Source organism: Dysidea avara, chromosome 2, assembly GCF_963678975.1.
Source record: "Dysidea avara chromosome 2, odDysAvar1.4, whole genome shotgun sequence".
NCBI classification, from domain to species: Eukaryota; Metazoa; Porifera; class Demospongiae; order Dictyoceratida; family Dysideidae; genus Dysidea; species Dysidea avara.
This window is the reverse complement of record NC_089273.1, coordinates 46,296,428-46,323,523: the sequence shown is the minus strand read 5'-3', so window position 1 is coordinate 46,323,523 and position 27,096 is coordinate 46,296,428. Positions and strand designations below refer to the sequence as shown.

The window sequence follows — 27,096 nt, the reverse complement described above, 5'->3', positions numbered from 1 at the left end:
TAAAACTTACACAATCTCTTAAATTATGAACTGTTTTCACTATAGGGTACACAAGCGTGTGTGTGTGTGTGTGTGTGTGTGTGTGTGTGTGTGTGTGTGTGTGTGTGTGTGTGTGTGTGTGTGTGTGTGTGTGTGTGTGTGTGTGTGTGTGTGTGTGTGTGTGTGTGTGTGGTATCGAGGCTGATGCTTCTGTGTTGTCTCCAATAACTGTGGATGGGGAGTGGTAGATTTCGTGGAGAGATTCTAGTACCTGGCAAGTACACCAATCAGTAATGATGGGGACTTGTATGCTGAATTGTTTTCTGGGTGGTTAGCTAAGGCAGCTAGAATGTTTGGATGTCTCCAACATTTGATCCTTGCCAACAAGTATTTGGCAGTTGGTGTTCGTAGGTGTGTGTATCTTTCCACTGAGGTGGCCACTTTGTTGTATGGGAGTGAAACTTGGGCTGTGAAGGCGGATCAGGCAAGAAGAACTGAGATGTTCCTCAATCGTTGTGTAAGGGGAATGTTAGGGGTTTCTCGACATCAACAGTGGAGGGAGTGCATCTCTTCTGAGCAGTTGGCTGTGGAATTTGGAATGACTGATGGGGTTGGTGTGTTAATGGTGCAGCATCGTCTGAGCTGGTTGGATCATGTGGTGAGGATGGGGGATGATTATTTACCTAAGGCGATGCTGTTTGGAGGACTTTCAACTACTAGACCATTTCATGGACCTAAGCTGTGGTGGAGAGATGTAGTTGTGAGGGATGTTCAGAGGATGGGGTTGGATGCTTTCAGTTGGTATGAGGTAGCCCAGAATACGATTTGTGCCAAGCTAATATCTGGTGAGGCCAAGAAATGAATGTTGATGATGGAAACTAATTATAATTTGCAATAATCTATATAACATTGGTTATTTATCATTAACTGGTGCAGTCTTGCTGCATTACTAATTAATTCCCTGTAGCTCCAGTGGCGTAGCCAAGCCAGGGCATTGCCCGGACATCAGACTTCTTTGCCCCACCATCAGCTCCTAGAGTAATTATAAAGACGTGGGCTGGATAGCTCGAGATTTTGCTAAACTTACTTAACTAGTCACTGCACAACTTATACAATACTCACCATGCCATTTTTGCCGATGGTTTCCTTCTTTTTGGCTAAACAGAGATGGGGTTATCCAAGGGATTTTCCCTACGAGTAACTTGATTGTGCACAAATAGAGGAGGCAACAAATAGAAGCAAGATCACGTGATTACAAAAAAACTGCGCAGCATTGTGGCAAGGAGTGAAGGACAAAGAATTGGTTTCACTATAGTGGGCTGGACGGTTCACATTTGGATTAAGTGATCACGGTAGCTATTGGTGTAGTGGTCAAAACTCAGGAGGCAAAGCAGTCTAGAGGTATTTGTGAAATTAGTACCCATCTATCCGTGTGGATACTGCTCAGTTCAAATGGTATGGAGTACTTGTTCAGTCAGCAATTCTTTTCTTTTTGTTTCCACTTTTCTAGGCTAACAACTGTAGTGGCAGAGCATAGTCATGACGTGATAGAGCGCCTCATGCTTTAATTCAAGAATCTTTGTAGTCTGGTATTAAGACACATGTAGCTAGATGTATGTAATATGTTAGAAGGCCAATAGCTAGCTAGGCGTTCGCTTCTATTAGGTTGATATTAGTCATCTCAAGTTGCATACAGTAGTGTAGGATGATACATAATGCATTTTAAAAATGTTATATTGATGATGGGCATGTGTACGTGTGTTGCATGGGAAATGGCTTGCCCACCCATTGCCCAGGCATGGTAAAAAGTCTGGCTACGCCACTGTGTAGCTCTAATTGGCTAGCAATTCAGCCACTTTTTTCTCCTCTGCACTGACAGGAATTCAGCAAGACTATATAAATGAATGATAAAGGATCAATATTATTTTTGTACATTATAGTTGTTTGTCATGGCCCTAGTAGATATTAGCTCCTTAGTCGCCAGTTACTTCAGTTTAGTTTTGTGGAGTCTGTAGACAGATATCTTTTTGTACAGCCAAGCTGTTTTTGCATGGGGGAAGTTTTGTATTATAAATCAGATTTCTAGAAATGTGGCACACAGTTAGTAAAATTGTCCTATGGGGATACACTTGATAAAGCAACAATTTAGATATTCGCTCTTTATGAAGAGGTGGTCTTTGTTGAGAGATGGTCTATAAAGTGGTAGCTGCTAAGTGAAATTATAAGATACATGTAAGTTTTGGCTATACACCACTGTTGAAGCCTTTAAAGTGGTTAATGTGCATGATAAAAAAATATTATTAAATTAATTAACAAGGCTTTTACAACTAATAATTTCATAAGACTCATCACATCACAAGCTAAGGGAAAACACTAACATTAAAGGAATTAGTGTAAAATATATTATCAACCTGCTGGTTTAATATATCTGGAAACATCAACAACAGCAATAGTATCTTTAGGCCAATGAAACTTGATTAGCAGTTTCGCGTCCGCATGCTTTTGATACACCCGCACGGAATTTCATTATTGGTATTTTAGATTGAAATACTCTAATGGAGCAATCAGCTATACTCTAATGGAAAAATCATTTGTTATATGGATTAGTAATGTATTTTAGCTATGTAGATCTCTCTTTTTTGGCAGAAATCTTCATGATTGGGATGTGTGTTGTGCTTTTGGAAAATAATGAATAATAACCGCCCGCCCTCATCAAATTTTCAAAAATCTGAGCGAGAAACTGGTAATCAAGTTTCATTGGCCTTATATGTACATATATATGAGGTGCCAGGTAGCAATATTGTAAGGAAGATGAATAAATGAGTTCTTTTGTCACTAAACCTTACACAATCTCTTTTAATTTTAAACTGATTCACTAGAGGGTACACAAGCAAGTGTGTGTGTGTGTGTGTGTGCGTGTGCGTGCGTGTGTGTGTGTGCTATCAGTAATTGGGGCTGATGCTTCTGTGTTGTCTCCAATCACTGTGGAGGGGGAGTTGTAGATTTTGTGGAGAGATTTCAGTACCTAGGAAGCTACAATCAGTAATGATGGGGAGTTGTATGCTGAATTGTCTTCTTGGCAGTTAGCTAAGGCAGCTAGGATGTTTGGATGTCTCCGACAGTTGATCCTTGCCAACAAATACTTGGCAGTTGGCGTTCGTAAGTGTGTGTATCTTTCTACTGTAGCGGCCAATTTGTTGTATGGGAGTGAAACTTGGGCTGTGAATGCAGATCAGACAAGAAGAACTGAGATGTTCCACAATCGTTGTGTAAGGGGGATGTTAGGGGTTTCTCGACATCAACAGTGGAGGGAGTGCATCTCTTCTGAGTAGTCGGCTGTGGAATTTGGAATGACTGATGGGGTTGGTGTGTTACTGGTGCAGCATCGTCTGAGCTGGTTGGATCATATGGCGAGGATGGGAGATGATTGTTTACCTAAGCCGATGCTGTTTGGAGAACTTTTAACTACTAGACCATTTCATGGACCTAAGCTGTGGTGGAGAGATGTAGTTGTGAGGGATGTTCAGAGGATGCGGTTGGATGCTCTCACTTGGTATGAGGTAGCCCAGAATATGATTTGTGCCAAGCTAATATCTGGTGAGGCCAAGAAATGAATGTTGATGTTGGCAACTAACTATAATTTGCAATAACGTATATAACATTGGTCCTTTATCATTAACTGGTGCAGTCTTGCTGCATTACTAATTAATTGCCTGTAGCTCTAATTGGCTAGCAATTTAGCCACTTTTTTTTCTCCTCTACACTGAAAGGAATTCATAAAGACAGTGAATGATAAAGGACCAATATTATTTATGTACATTATAGTTGTTTGTGATGGCCCGACTAGATATTAGCTCCCTAGTCGCCAGTTACTTCAATTTAGTTTTGTGGAGTCTGTAGACACATATCTTTTTTGTACAGCCAAGCTCTTTTTGCAATGGGGGCATTTTTGTATTATAAATCAGATTTCTAGAAATGTGGCACACAGTTAGTAAAATTGTCCTATGGGGATACACTTGATAAAGCAACAATTTAGATGTTCAGTCTTTATGAAGAGGTGGTCTTTGTTGAGAGATAGTCTATAAAGTGGTAGCTGCTAAGTGAAATTATAAGATACATAATTATAAGTATTAGCTATACACCACTGTTGAAGCCTTTAAAGTGGTTAATGTGCATGATAAAAAAAATATTAATAAATTAATTAACAAGACTTTTACAACTAATAATTTCATAAGACTCATTACATCACAAGCTAAGGGAAAACACTAACATTAAAGGAATTAGTATAAAATATTTTATCAGCCTGCTGGTTTACTATATGGGAAACATCAACAACAGTAATAGTATTTTTATATGTACATACATATGAGGTGCCAGGTAGCAATATTGCAAGGAAGATGAATAAATGAGTTCTTTTGCCACTAAAACTTACACAATCTCTTAAATTATAAACTATTTTTACTAGAGGGTACACAAGCATGTGTGATGTGTGTGTGTGTGTGCGCGCGCGCGCACGCTATCAGTAATTAGGGCTGATGCTTCTGTGTTGTCTCCAATCACTGTGGAGGGGGAGTTGTAGATTTCGTGGAGAGATTCCAGTACCTAGGAAGCTACAATCAGTAATGATGGGGAGTTGTGTGCTGAATTGTCTTATGGGCAGTTAGCTACAGCAGCTAGGATGTTTGGATGTCTCCGACAGTTGATCCTTGCCAACAAGTATTTGGCAGTTGGCATTCATAAGTGTGTGTATCTTTGTACTGTGGTAGCCACTTTGTTACGTATATGGGAGTGAAACTTGGGCTGTGAATGCAGATCAGACAAGAAGAACTGAGATGTTCCACAATCGTTGTGTAAGGGGGATGTTAAGGGTTTCAAGACATCAACAGTGGAGGGAGTGCATCTCTTCTGAGTAGTTGGCTGTAGAATTTGGAATGACTGATGGGGTTGGTGTGTTACTGGTGCAGCATCATCTGCACTGGTTGGGTCATGTGGCAAGGATTGGTGATGATTGTTTACCTAAACCAATGCTGTTTGGAGAACTTTTAACTACTAGACCATTTCACAGACCTAAGCTGTGGAGGAGAGATGTAGTTATGAGAGATGTTCAGAGGATGGGGTTGGATCCTCTCACTTGGTATGAGGTAGCCCAGGATCTGGTATATGATTTGTGCCAAACCATTAACTTTTCGTTTGAATGAGTTGCTAGGGGTTCCACTGTGGTCACTGGCTCTTTTGTCTGTGGCTGTGAAAGAACTTTTAATTGTTCTGGAGATTGTTTAACCAGACATCGTAAATACTGTTCCGGCTAGCCTCCACTACCAAAACAATCCAAGTTGTGGCAGAGTGTTGCATCATAAAAGTGATCTCACCTGGTACCAGCATTACTGCTCAAGCTAAGATTGTGCCAGGTCCAGTTATTTGGAATCGGGACCCTACTATTGTCAACAGACAAGCCGATAAGGTGTGTTTGTGTATTCCAGTGACCAGCGTATGCGTGGTGACCACCGTTCAACGCATATTTAAATGTTTAAAATAAAAGTTGAATGCTCAGGGAAACCTACTAGAGCGTGCCCTAAAGTCGAATGCTCGGGGCATATTAGACGCATACCAACTCTAGCTGGCAACTAGTTTGTTTGATAGTCCAGGAAATGATGGACTTGTGCCAGTAAAATAGCCGTTTATGTTTGTAACCGGTTCCGGTACTATATCCACTTTGTTTTGACTAATATTTAAAATCGCTGTGCCTAGAGTCACGGCGCCGTGACTGAACATTTTGCTGCTAAAGTCGCGGCACAGTCACCCAGAATTCACAAAACTGTTGTATGAATGTAAGTTTTTGTTGAGTTTGAGGCGAGCTAGGGTTGGCAGGAGTCTAGTATTTCCCGAGTATTCGACTCTAGGGCATGCGCCTTGTAGTATGATGCACCGAACATTCAACCTAGGGAATGCGTCTTGTACTTTAGAGTTAGGATTAGGGAAGGGTTCAGGTTTAGTTTCTTCTTTACTGGTGTTATTTATGTAGGTTTCTTCGTGAATGACACATATAAGGTACAAACTAAGGAAGTAGGTTAGGTGGTACTGCAGTGATACAGTGGTAGAGTGTTGGGCTAGAGTGTGGGACATCCTGGGTTCGAACCTCGCTTTAGTCAATTTTTTTTGTTTTCTTAGGTTTTTTGTCAAAGCTTTTTTATTCACGTGATTGCCGTGACTCTAGGCACAGCCATTTAAAATTCTATATCCGGCCGCCAGTAAGCGTTTTCTTGTTTCAATGCTACATTAATTTTGATGCTAGACAGACTAATATTATCCCATAAAGGTGATGTTCGTCGCATAAGAAGTTTCTAAGCTGGTTTTTAAATATATATTTTGGCAGCGCGCGTCATTTGGGGAGGGAGGATTCCTACTCAAACAGTACCATAACAGGATTGACTAATATTCTTTGACAAGGTTCTTTGAGAACAAGCAAAAGTGTAATAATAAAACACACATGATATATATTATCATGTGTGTGTAATATGTACGTGCCCATGATCATAATTATTATTACAAATCATAATTATTATTACAAATATATATGATATATATAATATTATGTATTTCTGAAGCACAGGAAATGTCTAATGAAATATGCACATTATATTATTATAAATGCAAAAAAAGGTATTAAACAATATGAAATTTCTGCTTGTGTGTAGAATTTTTATTACTCTAATAGTCAATCAGTTACATTGCTATACACCCTACAGTGGATTGCAACACTGACGGCAATCCCTTTGAGTAGCATTAAGATGACGTACCACTTCTTCCTGCAATACTTCAAGACCTGCGATATTTGCTACATCAAAAATATGTGAACTTGCACCTAGATCTCCTTTAATGCAATCCAATTCGGTATAATCAATAAAGGATCCAATACCAATGGTAACCACGTTGACTCTCTTTTTAGAAAATCTATTCAAACATTTTGTAGCAGAACACACATTCTCTCCCATGTTGGAGCGTCCGTCAGTCAAAAATATCACATCAATTACTGAGTTTGGTTCATTCTCGAATCCACATGTGTGATGTAACATATTATCGCATGCACATCGAATTGCATCACCAGAACGGGTAGAAGGGCCATTACGATATGGTATACAGGAGATAGCTTTCCAGAGTTTATGACCTGCTATTAAACTGCCTTTAATGCGATCTAGTTGGTCACAGCTTTCAAAGCACATATGCTGTTCAATTATGCTATCATAAGTCATCACTGCAAATAGAGCATTGCCACAGAACAAAGGTGCCAAGTTACTCAAGATTTTCACAGTTGAGTTAAAAGTTGCAGCTGTAATACTTCCAGAACTATCCAATATAAGCAAAACATACCGTTTATTTCCAATTTGTCTCTTGTGGCGAGAACGTCTGATGGTAGCAAGATGGCCTTCTAAATCAAAATCTTGAGGAGTATCATTGTTGTCCATTTGAAACACCTCATGGGGCATGTATTCACTGACAGTTAATGCTTCATGTAATAAATCATCTACAATATTTCTGCGCTTGCCTATAACAAAACATCTCAATAGCTGTATGGTGCATATATGTAAATATGTAAACACACCTGTATTTGTGGAGCACATTTGTTTGATGGGGAATCCACATATTGAAGAGATGCTTCTTCGTTTTATAGGAGCAGTGCTGTTTGTTGGTGTAATTGGGTTAATTGGGGTGGTTGGTCTAATTGGAGTGGTTAGTCTAGCTGTTGCAGGTGGTGGTACTGGTGATGCTGATAGCGCCATATCCATTGATTCAATCAAGAGTTCTGCTTGTTGACGTGGAGTTGGTACACCTATTGGTACATACCAGCATATGCTCAAACTAATTTTATCAGATAGTAATAGTCACTTACAAACAGTCCTATTTTCTGTTTTTGTATTGCAGTTTCCACTATTAACCTTCTTTGTTCTTATTTCCATAAAACTTCTGCCAGTCGAGCATTTGTGATTATCAAATGGTTTTCCAGTCCTAGACCAGCTACTCCAGGGAGCATAAGTGCATCCTGAACAGTGGGTGAACAAATCTGGACGTATAATCCTCAGGAAGGAAGTACAAGGCAATTGAGAATGTGCAGTATTCATTACCCATGACAGGGAAATAGCAGCTAGTATAATGATCTTCCACATGATGCTAACTGAAACAACTGAAAATGAGGTGACTTTTATAGACAAAAATATCAACTTTTGCAGGGCTTCTAATGTAAGCATATGTACATAGTCTTTAATGAAATTTGGTGATGACTTGTTATGAGGCTAAGTTTGGATGTAAGTTTAATTGTGTCAGTCACTGTAATAATAACTAAACAAAAACAGCCTTGGGGCTGTAAAAAAAAGGGCGCTGCCAAGCAAAGTAGGATCAATCAAACAAGCTTATTCAACATGATTGGTAAGAACAAGGACTGATATCAAAGTGTGGCCAACTGAATGCAGTGTTACCCCTTCTCTTTGTATCTAGCTATAGCTATATAATAAAACTAGAGCAAATACACATGCAACTATTATTAAATTGTCATTTGACCACTTTGTTGTAGTGTGTGATTTTAAAAAGCGGCCAAATGACAATTAATAATAGTTGTATATGTATTTGCTCTAGTTTAAATATACAGCTATGGCTAGACATGAGGAGACTGGGTATTACTGCATTCACTTGGCCACAACTTGATGTCAGTCCTTGTTCTTACCAGTTGTTTTATGGTAATATTCTAATCTACTTAGCCGCAACTTGATATCAGCCCTTGTTCTTACCAGTCATGTTGGAAAAGCTTGCTTGATTGATCCTACTTTGCTTGGAAGTGTTCTTTTTCTATAGTCCCAAGGCTGTGTTTGTTTTAGGATAGCATGTTAATGAATCAAATAATGTCATGTTGACTGAATAGTTGAATATCAGAATAATCATTTCAGCACTACCTAGACCCCACAAGGCACACACGTATGCACACACACATTATCACTTTAATGGCCTGTCAACTGATAATAGCAGGGTCTGGAATCCGAAGAACTGGAACTTTACAGTATTGCTGGTGCCTGGGTGAGTTAACTGTTGTGGTGGAAACTCTGCCACACACTCAGTAAAACTATGTCTGTTTTAATGGAAGAGGTCAACCATCACAGAATTTTTTGAGTTAAGTCCCCAGACCATCTGAAAGTCCTCCCACAAAGCCACAGGCAAAAGAGTCAGCAACCACAGTAGGTTCTCTAGTAACTGCTCCAGAAAAATAGTTTGACAAACATCATGCCATCTTGAGCAGTCCTGGGCTACATGATACCAACCAAACCCATGATTTGAATATCCTTCAAAACTATGTCTCTCCATTGCAACTTGGGTCCACTCATCACAAACATGTTCGCGTGCACTCACACATATACACACACACATGCTTGTGTACTCTCTAGTGAAAACAGTTTATAATTTAAGAGATTGTGTAAATTTTAGTGACAAAAGAACTCATTTATTCATCTTCCTTGCAATATTGCTACCTGGCACCTCATATGTATGTACATATAAAAATACTATTGCTGTTGTTGATGTTTCCCATATAGTAAACCAGCAAGCTGATAATATATATTTTATACTAATTCCTTTAATGTCAGTGTTTTCCCTTAGCTTGTGAGGGTAGTTGGAAAAGGTGGATACAATCTGACGCAGACATGGATGCAGGCACTGACATTTTGAAAAAGTACTTTTACAATTATATAACAGTTATTTTTCATACCTAACATTGTTTTTACAGCATTCTTTGCTTCCAGACCTGGGCGTCGATCTTGTTATAGCACCTATCCATTTATAAGCGCAATGCAAAGGACTAGACCAGCACTTCACAGAATCCCAAAGACCATAATAGTGTTGTACACATACTCTAAAGTCTAATACAGAGTTATATAATAGCTTGTATGCCCCATGCAACTTAGCTTAGCAGGTCAAATCCACAATCTTACACGTTTTAGCATAAGGTGCAGGCACTTATACCAAGTATGGAAGGTTTCAAGGACCTGGTCTATGAGAATAGGTTGGGATATTCCAGCTTAATCTCTATGACTCTGAATTAGATTGCTAGAGTACGCGTACAACACCATATTATGGTCTTTAGAGTGCTAGTTTCGTTCTTCACACATGTGCTTATAAATGGATAAGCGCTATGACAAGATCAATGCCTGGGTTTGGAAGCGAATGCTGCTATAAAAACAACATCAGGCATGAAGAATAACTGTTTTGTTAATGTAAAAGTGTATTTTAAAAATATCCGTGTTCGTGTCCACGTCCAACCGTATCTGCCTTTTCCAACTACCCAGCTTGTGATGTGATGAGTCTTATGAAATTATTTAGTTGTAAAAGCCTTGTTAATTTTTTATCAAGTACATTAACCACTTTAAAGGCTTCAACAGTTCATATCCAACAATTAAGCGACTTTTAATAAAAAAAATTTTATTGGCAAGATACACGCGTCTACACTGGAAGCAGGTTTTCAAGGCTCTGTTATGGAGCGTCAGATAACTTTTAAACCTTTCCCAGGTTCTAGCAGGAATGGCCAGCATAACATCTACTTTCACGTAAAATGTAACAGCTTAATACGGCCTTCTTCATGGTACAAAGTAGGGGGTTTAACATTACACCTAGAACCATTGGCAATGAAAATATTGGCTCACCCCAACAATCCAGGCGCGAACTTTTTAACGGTTCCAGGTTATAATAGGATAGATCTATCCTTTCTTGAATACTTCAGCCAGCTATACCGTTCGTAACGAACGTTTTACATGGTACAAATAATTTTATAAAAATCACCATCTCAATCCAATAGTCGCATACCCCGGCTGAGCACTGATTATTAATGACGCGCGTGCTATAATGCGTGGGCGAGTTGCAATGGAGAAGTATTCCGTTTAATTCATCAACTTTTCAATGGTCAATAGTCCTTGTACATCATGCTATTAACTTTTTTGATCAAGTGATACATCTTTGTATTTTGTACATGTAATCAAATAAATATTTTTAAAAAATGGTCATTACAAAATTTCAAGTTAGTCGTTTGCAGTTCTCCAACATATAAACCTGTGGAAAAAACAGTCACATTTAAATTGGTGAATTCAAAAAAATCTTTATCACGCACACACTACATACACACACACTCACACAAACACACACACTACACACACACACACACACACACACACACACACACACACACACACAAACACACACACACAAACACACACACACACAAACACACACACACACAAACACACACACACAAACACACACAAACACACACACAAACACACACACACACAAACACACACAAACACACACACACACACAAACACACACAAACACACACACACACACACAAACACACACACACACAAACACACACACAAACACACAAACACACACACTACACACACACACTACACACACACTACACACACACACTACACACACACACTACACACACTACACACACTACACACACACACACTACACACACACACACTACACACACACACACACACACACACACACACACAAAATAGTTATGAGAAATCTTGATAGCTGAGATTTCTGAAAACTTTCATGTTTTCAAAGCTGCAAACAGTGAGCTGCGTACCCACTGATTTTTCCTGTCTAAAGATGGGACATCTTGACAGGACATGCCAACAAAAGATGGGACATCTTGATGGCTGAAAATCATGAGTACAGAGCTAAAGCTTGTACGGCTTTGAAACTGCGAACACCATAATAACACTGATATCGATAAACAGCTACGTACTCACTGATTTTTCCTGACTAAAGATGGGACATCTTGACAGGACTTGCCAACAAAAGATGGGACATTTTGATGGCTGAAAATCATGAGTACAGAGCTAAAGCTTGTACGGCTTTGAAACTGCGAACACCATAATAACACTGATATTGATAAACAGCTACGTACTCACTGATTTTTCCTGACTAAAGATGGGACATCTTGACAGGACTTGCCAACAAAAGATGGGACATCTTGATGGCTGAAAATCATGAGTACAGAGCTATAGCTTGTACCGTTTTGCAACTGCGAACACCATAATAACACTGATATTGATAAACAGCTACGTACTCACTGATTTTTCCTGACTAAAGATGGGACATCTTGACAGGACTTGCCAACAAAAGATGGGACATCTTGATGGCTGAAAATCATGAGTACAGAGCTAAAGCTTGTACGGCTTTGAAATTGTGAACATCGTAATGCATTGACATTGATAAACAGCTACGTACCCACTGATTTTTCCTTCCTATAGGACATCTTGACAGGACTTGCCAACAAAAGATGGGACATCTTGATGGCTGAAAATCATGAGTACAGAGCTAAAACTTGTACGGCTTTGAAACTGTGAACATCGTATTGCATTGACATTGATAAACAGCTACGTACCCACTGATTTTTCCTGCCTAAAGATGGGGCATCTTGACAGGACTTGCCAACAAAAGATGGGACATCTTGATGGCTGAAAATCATGAGTACAGAGCTAAAGCTTGTATGGCTTTGAAACTGCGAACACCGTAATAACACTGATATTGATAAACAGCTACGTACCCACTGATTTCTCCTGTCTAAAGATGGGACATCTTGACAGGACTTGCCAACAAAAGATGGGACATCTTGATGGCTGAAAATCATGAGTACAGAGCTAAAGAAACTGTGAACATTGTAATAACATAAAATGAGATATCTTGAAAGCTAAAAACCATGAGTACAAAGTTAATTTGTATATTGACAGCGATTATCAAACATAGAACGTCTTTGAAGTGGCCTATTTTCTTCATTGCTTTACAGATACATATATGGAATTACGATGTGGGTTAGGTTTACACCTCTTGAGTTCACCAAAGACTTAAATACAGGTCGGCTCACCATTTTTTTGTTCTAGTGAGGGTACGGAGAGTATACTATCTAACAGGATATCTCGTCGGCAGTCGAAACGCAACCGTCAAAAAATACGCTTTATTACGCGTATTTAGTTGCACAGCTTGTTTTCCCGCGAAGAAACAAGCGCTTCTTCCGGTAGAACACCGTCTGACTACAAGCGCTTGTAGCTGCCAGATGCAATGCTCTTTCCTGTTTGCGCTGGGGGTCACGCAACAACAGGTCCTAGTCTCTCCCACAGCAACCAAATTCGACAGGTGCAGTAAGTTAGCAACGAGCTACAAAGCACTGAACAAAGTTGGTGAGTAATGACAAGGTGGTTTTGAGGTGTGGGTACAATTTGTTTCAAGCCATATTAGTGTTGCTAATTAATTTGCACAACTAGACAAAAGCCCAAACTTGATAATTATGTTGTAAAAAGTTGTGCACTTTGGCTGCTGTTTACACATACAGTAAGATGACAAATAGCATTTTTGCAAACTTTAAATCAACAATTTCTAAAACAGTTATCTGGTGGAGACTTCCTGTGCCAGAATACCGCTGCCACTACTCCGAGTTGACCAGAGATGAAAGTTTGTACCAACAAATTCAGCAATAACTTGAAACTGCTTGGGGTACAGCCATCTTCAAGGACTCCATTCTTACTGTGTCCAGGGTAAATCCCGCATAATACTGCTCCTATCGTGGAGATACACAGAGGCCTGGTCATCCATTACAGCCCTAATCCTGTAATAGTTTCAAAGTACATCAAAGATACAACTGGATGTACTAGCCGTTAGAATGTAGTATTATTAAATGTGAGGTAAATTGATCAAAAGAAAAAAAATCACACTAAAATCTATTGAGGAATGGATAGCTAGCCACAAAGAGAGCTCACAATACCGACCAACTTACCAAGGCCACTTTCATCTATCCAAGTCATTGTTATTTCAGAAGGGCCTTCTAATTCCAAAACGGAGTTATCATGGTACAACACTGCATCTGGTACAATCAGTTTGTTCTGGCAGCTTTTACAAACCAAGGTTACCTGTACAGTACAAACGTCACAAGTACACATGGGTACAATACAGTTTCTTACAGCAGTAATGAAAAAAACTTCCGTGACATTTCCCACATACATACATACATGCTACAAAAGTACATTTCACACCTTCACACCATCAAAATCCAGCAAATACAATTCTCAGTGAATTCAGAGTTTAGAAGACAACAACGCCCATCATACTAAATCAGGGGGTGCTAACAGGAACAAAAGTTTGTAAAGCAGAGACTCAAAAAAGAGATACCGCACGACAAGAAAAATTGATGAATCTACATTTCAGTACCTTTGGTAAATTAAAAGTCCTCAAAAATCAAGAAATTGTAGATCTAAACATACTTTTAAAGGTAGTTATAATTTAAAATTTCCTGCCTTATGGTAATCATCCATTTCGAGTAACTATCAGTGATTACAAATTCAAAACTTCAAGGAGTTATTTGTATTATTATATTATATATATACAGTGGAACCTCTCTTAACAAACGCCCCGAATTAAGGACACATAATAGAAAAACCTCCCTAATAAGGACAAAAACTTGGTCCCAACAGGTCTGTTTAATACATTTTTTTACCTCTGAAGAGGAAAACCTCTATATTACAGCAAAAAAGCGGCCAAAAATTCTAGGTCCCAAAATGTCTGTAATAGAGAGGTTACATGTAGTAGCTCTGTGCAATTATGTACAGTGGTAAAGCACCATTGTAAAACACATTAAAAATGCAACTACAGCTGGTCTAAATAAAGACTGTAAAAAAAATTCAGGTTACCGTGGGACAATATTTAAGTCCACATAACATACAACAATGTTCTAACTTGCCAATATTTGCTGTAAGCAATGGGAAGCCCTTACCATTGGATGTGAAATCACAAGTTGCTGAATCCAGTTGCACTGCAAGAGTCTGACCTAGTAGAAGAGGTTGTAACTGATGATTTATTTTTAATATGTACACCACTGTGTGAAACTAAGATAGCAGTAATGGTTATTATTTTGAAACTACTGTAACACGAAATTTTTGTGGGATAAAGAGATTGTATGGATTTTGCAGGCATCTTATCTACAAAATTTTATCATAGATAATGTAGGGAGATGTCTTTCCCATAGTTTTATGTACAGGCAATCCTTGTTACGAGTCCAGACTATCTCACAAACTCAACTTTGTTTCTTCATGAATTATCTTGTTAGTTTCCTTATCACTTTTACATTGGGTGAGTGTTATCACATCATGGTGACATACAGCCAGTTTGTTTCAAACTTCATCGTTATGCATGGTTCCGCAGGTATAGCACCAATATTTTTTTTGTGGCACTATTTCTAAGCACCAAGACAAGATATGAGAATTTTTTCAGTATCAACTAAATGATTAAAGATTTATATGAAGATTATATTTGTGTAAACTGAGGCTGATACCGTTGACTACTGAACCCGTAACGGAGATTGTCCATAATGATGTCACTGTTGCGAATCTTTACTTGTACTTGATTTTAGTCCATGGACAAAAGGTGTGGAACAACTGAGACATTTTCACAATTGAGAGATCTATATCTGAACTACAAAAATTTCTTTTTAAAAAGTTAATTTTTACATTTTGGCAATCCACAAAAGTTGTTTAACACCTTATGGCACTGTGGTGTATGGTTTATTGTGTATAACAAGATACTGAATAACAACCTCTTCTATATTAACGGAGTACAAATTCGTTTCACAAATGTATACAGTTTCATACAGCTACTACACGTGCTCCATACAAACCTTATCACTTTCGTTGACTCAGATTTTGTGCACTCTTTTTCGTTTATCCACAGCAAAGTGAAGTCGGAAGTAGTAAAATTCTTGTTCAGTTCTAACACTGAAATACTCCCAGCCCACACGTTTCAAGATTAAATAAACAGCATAATTATCTTCATAAATCATCTCTTCAACTGCTTTTATTCGAAAATCTGCCAGAAATTTACTGGTTGAACGCCATTTCTCTCGTCCGCGTGGCCTGTCGAAAACGCCATTTTGAACTTCTTGTAAATTGCGCGTGCAATAGTGATGGGCGATACCAGGATTTTCAGAACGATACGATATCGATACGATATTGACTAAAATTTACCGATATTGATACTTTTCGATAACATTAATTTTCAAGTGTAAATTGCTAGTTTTCTCACATAATTTGATATTAGGTAGCTATGGCTATACACAATGGGGATTTCCTGTCCACATACACAAGAGTAACAGTAATTAGAAAATTGCTGAAGGTAATGGAAAGCTACAATTAACTATTAAATAAGCTAAAATAGACATTTTAAAATTAAATCAGATCACGTGATGTATCGTATAGAAATATCGAGTTTTGAAAAACATATCGATACTTTTCGATATCAGCAAAAAATCAAACGATACGATATAATATCGATATATCGCCCAACACTAGCGTGCAACTAAAATCGCCCGTTTTTTGACGGTTGCGTTTCGACTGTCGGATGTGTCAGTCACTCTGAGGATAGCTACATGTTAGCTCAGTACGTCGGTAACGAAGAGACGGTTGTTTCTTCCGTTTATCGTCCAATACTTGAACACAATACAGTAGCGGAATGATAGGTACCACACAAGGTCTAAAGATTGTTCTGGAATTATTTTAACAGATGCGCACCTTTTAACTGGTGGAGGCGTGCGCACAACAAACCATCTTTGATCATCAAAATCACGTGCGGTTTCCTTTTGACGGAAGTGATTGGATACTGATGCTAAACAGTATAACGCAGCCGGATTGTTGAAGAAAACTAGGGTTAAACATGGCGCAACATTGGCGCTACTCAATACCAATGATTGCGACGATACTTTCATGGAATTTTGGGGGTTTTCAGGTGCTTGGCAGCTGAGACGTAATGGCGCTTGACTGAGCAGATCTAGATGTGAAGGATACCATCGTGTCAAACACCTCAGATTGTTTTCGCCAATCGATACGGTGAAATACGTATTGTTTTTAATAACTGTTTTATGTATTATAACAGACATTCCGGGTTGAGAGAACTACCGTCCTAGTCTGCTTTCTTCTGTTAGAACACTAAGCTGTGTGATGGCTGTTTCGTAGTGTAGTCACAGTTTGTTGGACCAAAGTTCACGTGTGCCCTTAGTGGATGATTTCAACCCAATATCTGCTATGTTGCTGGGATGCAAGCGTACCACGGGCTGTTTGGCTGTCGTACGGATTTTAGTTACCTACTATTCAAATTCATGGTAAGACTTGTTTTAGTGTAGCTTGATGTAATTTAATGTGTTTCTCTGTGTACCAGTTGTCTAGCCAGCTTTCCAACAGTAGTTCAGTGCTATCAAATTATTTTGCCTTTATCTTTTAGGATTTCCTACAAGATATTTTACAGCATTAGCATCTCAATGGAATTTCCTTGCCACTACTTGCAACGTAAGCTGTCAAGTACTCAATAACTGATACACCAGAGACTGTTAACAGAATCCTATGGCATTAAGCCAGTCTTTGGAAGCCGGATTGTTGCAAGCTGACCATAGCAGTATGATGACCCCTCTGGCACGTGATGGCAGACATCAACCACAAAACAAACTCTTTACCTTACCCAGAAATTTCTAATGGATATTCCACTTTCTGCTAACGTCAAAGTCAACTTGTAAACAGTGGTAGCTGATGGACACATGACTATGGTACGTGCTGATAGTGTGTAACTATTTTCTTTCCATTATGTATAGGCTTTTTCCAAGTGTTGTCGTGTTTGCAACAAAGACCTATTCACACAAGTAGTGTTCACATCTAGTACTTTGGCATGTGCTAGGTTAGTGTATAGTAATGTGCAGTTTGTGATACACTGTAATGTATGTTTTTCTTCAGGTTGAACTTGCTTTACTTCGAATGGTTATTCAAGGTACATGTGTAGTCTGTAGCTGCATCATCTTACTTTTGTTATTGACAGAACTGGAACGTTGGAATGCATGGAGCTAAGAATGTTGTGTAAAAGAATGAACAAGACATTTTAATTTTATTGTGGAATTTTATGCATTTTAAATTATACTCTCACGTGACAAAAACTGAACTCATTATCGGACACAGCGGCCCGCGCGTAGGATCCTGCGTGACCCTTTGGGCTCATTGACGGACACCGGATAGGTGCTTACGGAGAACTAGGCGGTTTATTGATGGCACCGTACGGATTTCTTCGCGGGTGAGACGCGTACATCCGCGTACAAGTGGTCCCAAACGGGGTACTAACAGTAGTCCGCGTACGCCTACGCGGATAACCGCATCCCATCCGCCTGCTCCCACTACGCGGTGTCTAATTCCCTGCAGCTGGGTACATTGTCCGCAATCAAGGTGCGTTATTCCTGTGCACGGGCAATGAAAAGATGGAAAGAGAAGGGAGAATAGCTAATCTTTACTTAGAATTACTAAGAGTGGTTCAAATTATACTTTTGGTGTAAGACTTAATCTAAAAACTGCTAAAAATCGTAATATTCTAATAGAACAGTCAACTACTCTAATAGAACATCCATAATAATGTTTTTTTAAAGAAGTTTCCAGGATGTTTTCTTGACTTGTGCACTAACAACTTCTGTTAAATAGTTTAATTTCAGTTGTTGCTACATTGATGCTTGGGTTGACATGCTTAAGTAAAACGGTTAATTTCTTAGCATGCATACAGTTAACAAGGCCGCAGTATCTGAGAACTCTTTGTTTTTGCTTTATCAGTACCAAAGTTCCACGCTGCATTTGTCTGAATCTAGCATCAATTGAAGCTAATAAAATTTAATGTCATGCAGGGTTTTCACTCCCAAACCCCTAAAGCTCAACTTTATAAGCTCAAATGATACCACAGCATTTACACTGTCACATTGTATAAGGGAGTTAGTTGTGGCCAAAAACCAGTTGTATATGTAAGTGATTTTGGGACTCTGATTGTAAAATATTAATATGGTGATGGGGCCATATAGTTGTAAAAAGTCAGATTGAAATAGTAACAGAACAGTCTGTGATTATATACACTACAAAGTTGAAGTTATTTTTGTGTGCATTTTAAATCTCTACAATGATCTTAAGATCCAATCCTGTGTATGTCTTTGACAATCCACTATTATGTATTGCCTTATAATCCAATAGCATTTAAAAGTATAGTTCTGTTTTTCTGAAATTGCTTACAACTGAACTCATCCATCTTGTACCCCCACAATCTTTCAGTACAATAAAGTATTTGGTTAAAAATAGCTTCCAGATTCAATCTTGTGATAGCTATATTCCAAAAATTTCCCAAAGGAGCATCACCCCTAGCTGGAAACTTCTACATGTGTGTACTCTACACACTGCATGGTGAGTGTATATACTTGCCCTCTCAAGCCCTCCCTTCATTGTTACTGTTTGGATGTTATAGTTTGAGCCATGACACTGTAAAGCACACTAGCTATACCTTAAGCCAAGCAATACACTATAAATTTAGCTATCTTGTATATTGATGAATTCAGCATATAAATTTTATTAATCCGTCAATTGATGCAATCAATTAACAAAAAACCAAACTCTAAAATTGCTAAATTTAATGTACCACTAAATTAAGGTATTTCAAACACAAAATTAATGGCAAGTATTGATCATATGTGTAGCTGCATCCTTCTCCTTCCTGTTCTTGTAAAGAATATATTTTTAGTTACTGGCTGTGGCCGTATATGACATGCAGCTAGTAGCTGTTACAACTGTTCTGGAATAATGGTGTTGTTTCAACGTTGTTACACCTAGGTGAATCATAATGCTTTAATTACAAGCATTGTGAAAGCATTGTGAATCACTTAAACAAAGTGGCATCATTTTTCAGTCAAAATATTGCCAAATTTTAATACTGAAAAGGGTAAATTTGCAAAATTTTTCTGTGGGGGCATGCCCCCAGACCCCCTAGTCGAGAGCATGCTCCGCATGTTTGCACACTATAGCTAGACGTAACCAGTTTCACTTTTCTTAGCCAACCAACAATTGTTAGCATCCACCCTTCTGAAATCCTAGGTCTGCCCCTGGCATTGGTGACATTTGCTAAACATCGATGATATTTAACAACTCACCTGCTTTTGCGTTAAATTTTCTGCGAATTCATCAGCATAATAATATTATAGGCGCTTATGCTTGTAAACACTAATTGCTGATTAGCTGCTCGTGACTGTAGATGAGCCATCTGCAGTAGTACTGCGTGACTCATTAATTAGGCTTGTTTCCATTTGGATGAGTTCATGACTAATGTTTGTAATATCTGGAATAACCTACCTAATCACATAAAAGAAATTACCTTTATTGAATAATTTAAGAATCAAATTAATCAATTGTAATTGCATAAATGCCCCCCCCCCCCCCCCCCCCCCTGTGTAAAGTATTTGCTTGTGAAGTTGACACAATAATAATAATAATAAATAAATAAATAACTTTTATTGGAAATAATTGCTGCATGTTTATTAAGATCAATGTTGCTGTCATCGGCGACGAGAGTGACTAATCTCATCTGTATTAAGGATGTGAGGCATGAAATTTACCTTTTCAATTGTAATTGTGACAACTTGTACACTGTACATTTTTCACTTTTCATCCCTTTATACTGTACATTTACACTGTACATTTACTGTACATTTACTGTGCATTTTATACTTTACATATACACTGTACATTTATCCCTTTATTTATTTACTAATTAATTAGCAAAGCCCACCAGGGGCAACACACTAATGTGCATTACTTAATTATTTATCTACAATGTTCTAAAAGTGTCAAGGTAATTGTGTCAATGTTATCAATTTTCAAGTTATTTCAATCAATATTGTTCTTGGTAGAAACGAATACTTGCATAAATCAATTCTGGATTGCAGCTGTGCTAATTTGAGGGGATTACTAGCACAAGTATATGATACAGAGGTTGGTTGAGGTACTGTAAACAATGATTTGGTAGCACCAGTAAGTTTCTCACAATCTTGAATAATAAGATAAATCTAGCATTCCTTCTCCTATTTTAAAACTTGGCCATTGAAGGTAATTATTGAGCGTATCTGTAATACTGTGTTGTTGACTGGATCTGTGCCATGGTTTATTAAAAACAAATCTTGCAGCTTGGTGTTGGATCATTTCTAATTTGCTGACAGTTGTTTGGTAATAAGGATCCCAGATGGCTGAGCAGTATTCAATAGAAGGTAACAATAATTGTTTGTATAAGTGTTCTTTGATTTGTATTGGGGAATTATATAAATTCCTTTTTCAGAAATCCAAGAAGACGGTCTGCCTTTCCACAAATATAGTTAACATGAGGTTCTCATGATAGTGTATGATGAAGGCGGATGCCAAGATAGGTGTGTTCTGATACAATATTCTTTGGAATATTAGACATTTTATACATAAAAGTGCTTTTGTTGTGGTGGGTTGTAAATTGTAAAATATTGCATTTGGGAATGTTAAATGCTAGCCCATTGTGTTAGGGAATCCAAGTCATTTTGCACTATTCTGTGATCATTGGGGATAGCTATAGTTCTGTCTAGTAGAATGTCATCAGCAAATAATCTAATTTCACTCTTGATGTTTGTTACAATATCATTAATGTAAATTAAAAACAACACAGGACTAAGTATGGAACCTTATGGAACAATGGATGTAACCTGACATATAGAAGATCTAGAGCCTTCTACTACAACCTGTTGGGTATGACCATGAAGGAAGGACTTTAGCCATTGTAAGACAGTTCCTCTTATACCATAGTAATTCATTTTATAGAGAAGTCTAGAATGAGCTACTCTGTCAAACGTTTTAGAAAAGTCTAATATAGCAGCATCAATTGCAACTTGCAGGTTCCTTTCAATATCTTTTGTAATGTCATTAATAGTAATGAGTAGTTGTGTCTCACAGGAATGTTGTGATCTAAATCCAAACTAGTTGTCTGAAAGGATATTCTGGTCCTCCAAATGCTTCATAATTTGACTTACTATGATATACTCCATTGTTTTACAGACCACTAAGGTGAGTGAGATACTGTAGGACAGTAGTTTCCTGGATGAGCTTTGGAACCTTTTTTTAAATATTGGGGTAACATAAGCATGCTTCAATTGTAATGGGACTTCACCAGATTTTAGCGATTGTTTGAAGATATGAGTTAGAATGGGAGATAACTCAGCAGCTGTGGCCTTCAGTACATACGGATGTAAGGAGTCAGGTCCTGGGTACCCTGGGTGCAGTACTCCCAGTGACAGCATTATTGAATGACAGGCTGATTTATAATTATTTGGTTGCATGAATCAAGTAGTGGTGTTTATTCATTTTATTTAGTTGTTTATTATTGAATCTGGTCTGCTTTACTAATCACGTGATCCATGCACTTTACAATTGAAACGTTTAATGTTAAAGAATGGTGGAACTACGGATGGCCACGAAGTACAAAGAGCAGGCAACATTTACTGTGAAAATCGGGATGTTTCTAGTCAAGAATCTGAGAGCTGAAAGGGTTTTTACGTATTACATTCGAGTCAGAGACTCCAGGCGGACATTATCATGTGTATGCTAAGTGAACAACTCTACTAGGTAGTAGAAAAGGCTCAAGAACAGCCTAAATATACATGCTGTATGTGAAAATTCTTGTGTTCATGGAGGACAATACAGTTGTTGAAGAGCCAACTAAAAGCTAGCACAAAATTAATGTGTTTTGTGTTGAGACATGTACAGTGAGATCACCGGCTTAGTGGATTATATTGCCAGTATAGTGGGTAATAATTGTACTGTGCATAGTACTGGCTTGGATTGGTGTGCACATAGTGTACATGTTTGTATGTACAGTTGAGGTGCTTGACAATAAATTTCTATTTAGCTAATACAGCACTGAGCTAATTAAATGTCAATTCAATATTCATTACACTAAAATGAGTTCAGTTTCTCCATATGCTGTATTCATCCGTATAGGCATCCTGAGGGGTGCCAATACAAAAACTCCTGAACCTGCTGAAAAATCTTGTTGCTCCTTGTAGTAACTGCTGTTGACATACCTTTGACAAGTCACTGGTTTCATTAGTTGTAGTAATAAGCCTTGTTCTCTACAAATTAAGCTATTCTCCTTGTACATACCTCTTGTATTAAGATAGTACTCCCTGGCTTTCATTTAGGACCTGGCATTTGTTTGACCCCGGCTTTAATACGGATAAACACGGTAGCTACATAACCTGTTAAGAATAAACCGGACTATTTTTTTGTTGCAATAAATACATTGGTTAAACAGTGAAACAAGACACAAATTGATGTACGTAGCTAGGTGATATTCCATTGTATTTGCCTGTTCATGGAAATTAAGAATAATTATCTTTGTTTCATTTCAGTACCATCAAGCAAATATGGGTAATGTGGGTCTGTTATGTTTCTTTTTTGTTCAAATTTCCAAGCGTGAACAGCCTGAAGCTTTTTGCTGGCAAACATGGGTGGACTTAGGTTGAAAACTATACCCTCTGTGTCAAAATAAGAGATATGTCATTCCCAAGACATCTTGAGTTGCTGAAGTCAAATAGCTACTGTGTACACTGAGATAGCCTATAAAATGTATTTTAAACATGTGTATATATATATTTGGATGCAGAGCCTTCCAAAATGGTCTCTGTGTGAAGAGATTTAGATTGTAGTTAGACTTGAGTCTGTAGTTCTGGTGATTTCAAAGGTCTAAATCCTAATATTTGAGAGGTTGATTTGATAATAAGCAACAGTAATAATGTGATGTAGAGAAAGTCCGTAATCCAGTGATTAGCTACTTCATTGACCCAATTATCCAACTCCTGAAAACAAAACTGAAAACTGAAAACATAATAATAATGTTTGGGTGCTCACTTTCCTTTAGTTGTTGATGCGTGATTGCCAATAACATTGTTTATCCAACAAAATTAAAAGAAAATTAAAACTGACCTATAATTGTTTCCTCATTCGTTGTGGTAATATATCATATTAATTTTTCATAGAGATTGAGTAACAGTAATAAAACCCATCTGTACTCTTTTATATATACATACTTACATATATATGTATATTTCTAAAATCATTTATCTATCAAAAATTTTTTTCCATAACAGAATAGCTATCTGACTAGATAGTAATCTACATATTCCAATGAAAAAATATTTCTGGTTTTGGAAGGATATACCAGTTTTATATTTGTCCATGTTGATATTATTAAAGTATTGCATGCAGTGATGGATTTGGACCCTTTATGGTGATCCTTAATTAAAGTTGTGGAACTACCATTGGGTTTACTATATATGCAGCCAAGTTGGACTACACGTTTGTTCATGAACTTTAACAGCTATAGTTAATAATAGTATATTAAAAGAAAATGGTGAAACCAGAGATACAGAAATTGAAAGTCACTGGTACTACATATCCTTTTTTTGTTTCTATATACCCTGTAGCTATATTGACTGTAAAACCATGAAAACAATACTTGCCTAAGAACTATAATGTAACCAACGTAAATGTGTACATGCACAGTATCTGGTTACCATTACTTCTCTTTGCTAGGGTATATAACAATATAGGATTTATACTTGTCCAAGTGCTAGCATTGAACAATAGAATTTATTTTATTTTATCCATATTCATGTACACTATAACACATGACATTATTATGTGTATACACAGAATCCCGTTTGTCATACAATTACATGCATGTCAATCATGGTTAAGAATATAGTACATGATCACACTAATGATATGTGATCAAATAGAATCATTACAAAAGAAGTATGTACCATGTCCCCACTAATAATTTTGATTGGCACAGATATTTACTTCTGTGGCATCCTAACAAACAAAAACCCCTCAAGATGTTTTTATTATATGAAGGAAATGAGATCAGTGTCTAACGCAAAGTATTTGGGAGTTATTCTGGATGAGCATTTAACATTAATGAACATAATAAGAAAATTGTTAATAAAGCTAACCAAGTTAAAGGTTTTTTACAAAGAAATATTGGTTCTTGCCCAGCTAGGGTAAAAGAAGCCTGTTATAAATCTATGGTAAGACCAGTTGTGGAACATTCTAGTGTTTTGTGGTCACCGTTTACGAATGCAAACATTAATTTAGTTGAATCGGTGCAGCGTAGAACTGCAAGATTTATGACTGGTGATTATGGCTGGTGTCACAGAGATGTTGAACTCACTTGGATGGACGTCTTTGGAATGTAGGCAAGAAATCTCATGGGTTATCATGCTTTTTAAAATTTGCATAATGAAATTTCCATTCCCAGTCACCACCTTCTCATGTCAATAACTACATGTACAAGAGGGCACTCTCAAAGATTCAGACAGGTGTCAGCTCACTTAAACGTTTATTCTCAGTCATTTTTCCTGCCACTATTAAATTATGGAACAGCCTCCCAGCTACTGCAATTGAAGCAAGCAATATAGAAGATGACTTTAAGAAAAGGATTGTAAACTATTTTTGTATTAACCCAGCTATAGACCAGAATATTGTATGCTTTGTGCTTTATATGTATGTTTTCTTGTGTGTATCTGTACTTTATACTCCCTAATGGAGGTCTGCACAGTATCAATAATAAATAAATAAATTACTGCATCAGAAAACATGTTTTAAATGCACTACTTAGTGATAGTGTGAGAAATAAACAAACATGATAAGTATCTAGCTAAGCATCTTCAAACTTTATCACAAAAGGGTCAAATGCACAAGGCCATTAGAAATAAAATCAATGAAATTTGCTTTTCTCAGATATTTTAATCACTACAGAATGAGTTGCATACATTATTGTACCTTATATGAACTGTTGAGTTGTGCATATTTAGACAGATATTTGAGTTAGAACTGTTTGGACAGGAATTTGGGATTGCAGTTTAATTATTTTGTGTAAAAATAAGGGAGATGTCAATCCCGAGACTTCCAAAAAGTCTTGAGTTGCTGATGTTGTAGCTATACACTGATACTGTATATACAGCCTATAATATCTGAGTGTGTACATTTGGATGCAGACCTAGAGCCTCTTAAGGGAAGTGGGGTCTCTGTGTGAAAAGATTTAGACTTGGATCTGTATTTCTGGTGATTTCAGAGTTCTCAATGCTAATGCTGTATTTACGAGGTTGATTTGATATTAAGTGACAATAATAATGTGATGTACAGAAAGTCTGTAATCCAGTGATTAGCTACTTCATCGACCCAAGGATCCAACTCTGAATACCCAGTACCAAGTTGTTTTCTTCTAACAAGAGTACCCCCAGTTTTTAGCTTGACACTTTGTTTTCCTGATTGTGTAGAGACAATGGCTTCAAGGTTACAAGGTATTATTTAACAGCACTTACTCAACATTACCACCTCAATCAACTGTGGGTCAAGTAGTTAATCAGGTTTTGTACATTGTAATGTATCAAGTTGCATTACTAGGAATTGTGTTGATTGTTATTGTTATATGAAACTTTTAAGGGAAGATAGTGCTATCAGACATCCAGTCCACACACCACATCATTGAAATTTCTCCATGACCAGACTACCACAGCTACTGGCTACAACACGGCGCTAGTGCTAACACCCTTAAAGGGACATGAATCCTAAAAATCCGGCTAATGCCATCCCTCTCACACTGGGAGTACCAACATAATGGGCACATATTTGGAGTATGGGGTCTCAAGAAAGGCTGTTACATATCCAGTAATTAGCTAAACAAACCAAATGCACAACAGTTATTTCAGTAAATTTACTAGTAATTTTGTGGTGAAGAGGAAGGGTGTAATCCAGTGATTATTTCATTTGTCTGATAGATAATAGTATCCAGCCTTAAATTTCCAGTTCCAAATTGCAAGAAACTAACTTAGTAGTTTCAGTCTTCAGTCTGATACTTGAAGGATACAATTGTAGTGAGAAAACAGTTTCACTGTTGTAAAGTTTACATTAACAGACTTCACACTACAGTATCACTTCAATCAGTCTATTGGTCAAATAGTTAATCAGGTGGTGTTCATGTTGATGGATCAAGTTGCAATACAAAGGACAGTGTTATTTGTTCACTTGGAGATGCTTTCAGTGCCTCATATATATATAATTTTAAAGCAAAAACAATTTTTAGCAAGCTTCATACTTTTTTAAATTCACTCATATCGCTTTGATTGATAGTCACTAGTTATGTATCTGGCATTTTCATTGTAGT

General features: G+C 37.6%; 3 protein-coding genes and 2 long non-coding RNA genes across 11 annotated transcripts; 3 read left to right on the top strand and 2 right to left on the bottom strand.

Annotated features, from left to right (window-relative positions):
- Positions 1-328: 328 nt before the first annotated feature.
- Positions 329-841, top strand: LOC136248157 (uncharacterized). Its single transcript, XM_066039972.1, has one exon. The coding sequence runs from the start codon at positions 329-331 to the stop codon at positions 839-841; it is 513 nt and encodes a 170-aa protein (XP_065896044.1).
- Positions 842-6,575: 5,734 nt separating this feature from the next.
- On the bottom strand, positions 6,576-8,161 carry LOC136247466 (uncharacterized). Its single transcript, XM_066039179.1, has 3 exons — positions 7,868-8,161; positions 7,580-7,807; positions 6,576-7,522 (listed from the first exon to the last, which is right to left on the bottom strand). Exons 1-3 carry the CDS (start codon positions 8,139-8,141, stop codon positions 6,720-6,722), a joined length of 1,305 nt encoding a protein of 434 aa, XP_065895251.1. The 5' UTR covers positions 8,142-8,161; the 3' UTR covers positions 6,576-6,719.
- Positions 8,162-11,488: 3,327 nt separating this feature from the next.
- On the bottom strand, positions 11,489-16,061 carry LOC136247464 (uncharacterized). 5 transcript variants are annotated; one of them, XM_066039178.1, is made up of 9 exons: positions 15,701-16,061; positions 14,801-14,854; positions 13,808-13,940; positions 12,584-13,639; positions 12,422-12,538; positions 12,265-12,333; positions 12,108-12,176; positions 11,946-12,058; positions 11,489-11,896 (listed from the first exon to the last, which is right to left on the bottom strand). In XM_066039178.1, exons 4-9 carry the CDS (start codon positions 12,665-12,667, stop codon positions 11,860-11,862), a joined length of 489 nt encoding a protein of 162 aa, XP_065895250.1. In that variant the 5' UTR covers positions 12,668-13,639; positions 13,808-13,940; positions 14,801-14,854; positions 15,701-16,061; the 3' UTR covers positions 11,489-11,859. The 5 variants fall into 5 exon arrangements, 1 of the variants encoding a protein (XP_065895250.1); XR_010697571.1 differs by lacking the exon at positions 11,489-11,896 and having other exon boundaries at positions 11,946-12,212; positions 12,422-13,639; XR_010697570.1 differs by lacking the exon at positions 11,489-11,896 and having other exon boundaries at positions 11,946-12,212; positions 12,265-13,639.
- Positions 16,062-16,522: 461 nt separating this feature from the next.
- LOC136247465 (uncharacterized) lies at positions 16,523-17,995 on the top strand. Of its 3 annotated transcripts, XR_010697573.1 has the most exons (7): positions 16,523-16,537; positions 16,582-16,904; positions 16,951-17,176; positions 17,296-17,360; positions 17,409-17,742; positions 17,799-17,832; positions 17,881-17,995. It is a non-coding gene; the product is annotated as an uncharacterized lncRNA (long non-coding RNA). The 3 variants fall into 3 exon arrangements; XR_010697574.1 differs by lacking the exon at positions 16,523-16,537 and having other exon boundaries at positions 16,558-16,904; positions 17,233-17,360; XR_010697572.1 differs by lacking the exon at positions 16,523-16,537 and having other exon boundaries at positions 16,567-16,904.
- Positions 17,996-20,518: 2,523 nt separating this feature from the next.
- Positions 20,519-25,507, top strand: LOC136247463 (uncharacterized). The gene is made up of 3 exons (XR_010697567.1): positions 20,519-21,118; positions 21,187-21,274; positions 24,724-25,507. It is a non-coding gene; the product is annotated as an uncharacterized lncRNA (long non-coding RNA).
- Positions 25,508-27,096: the final 1,589 nt, after the last annotated feature.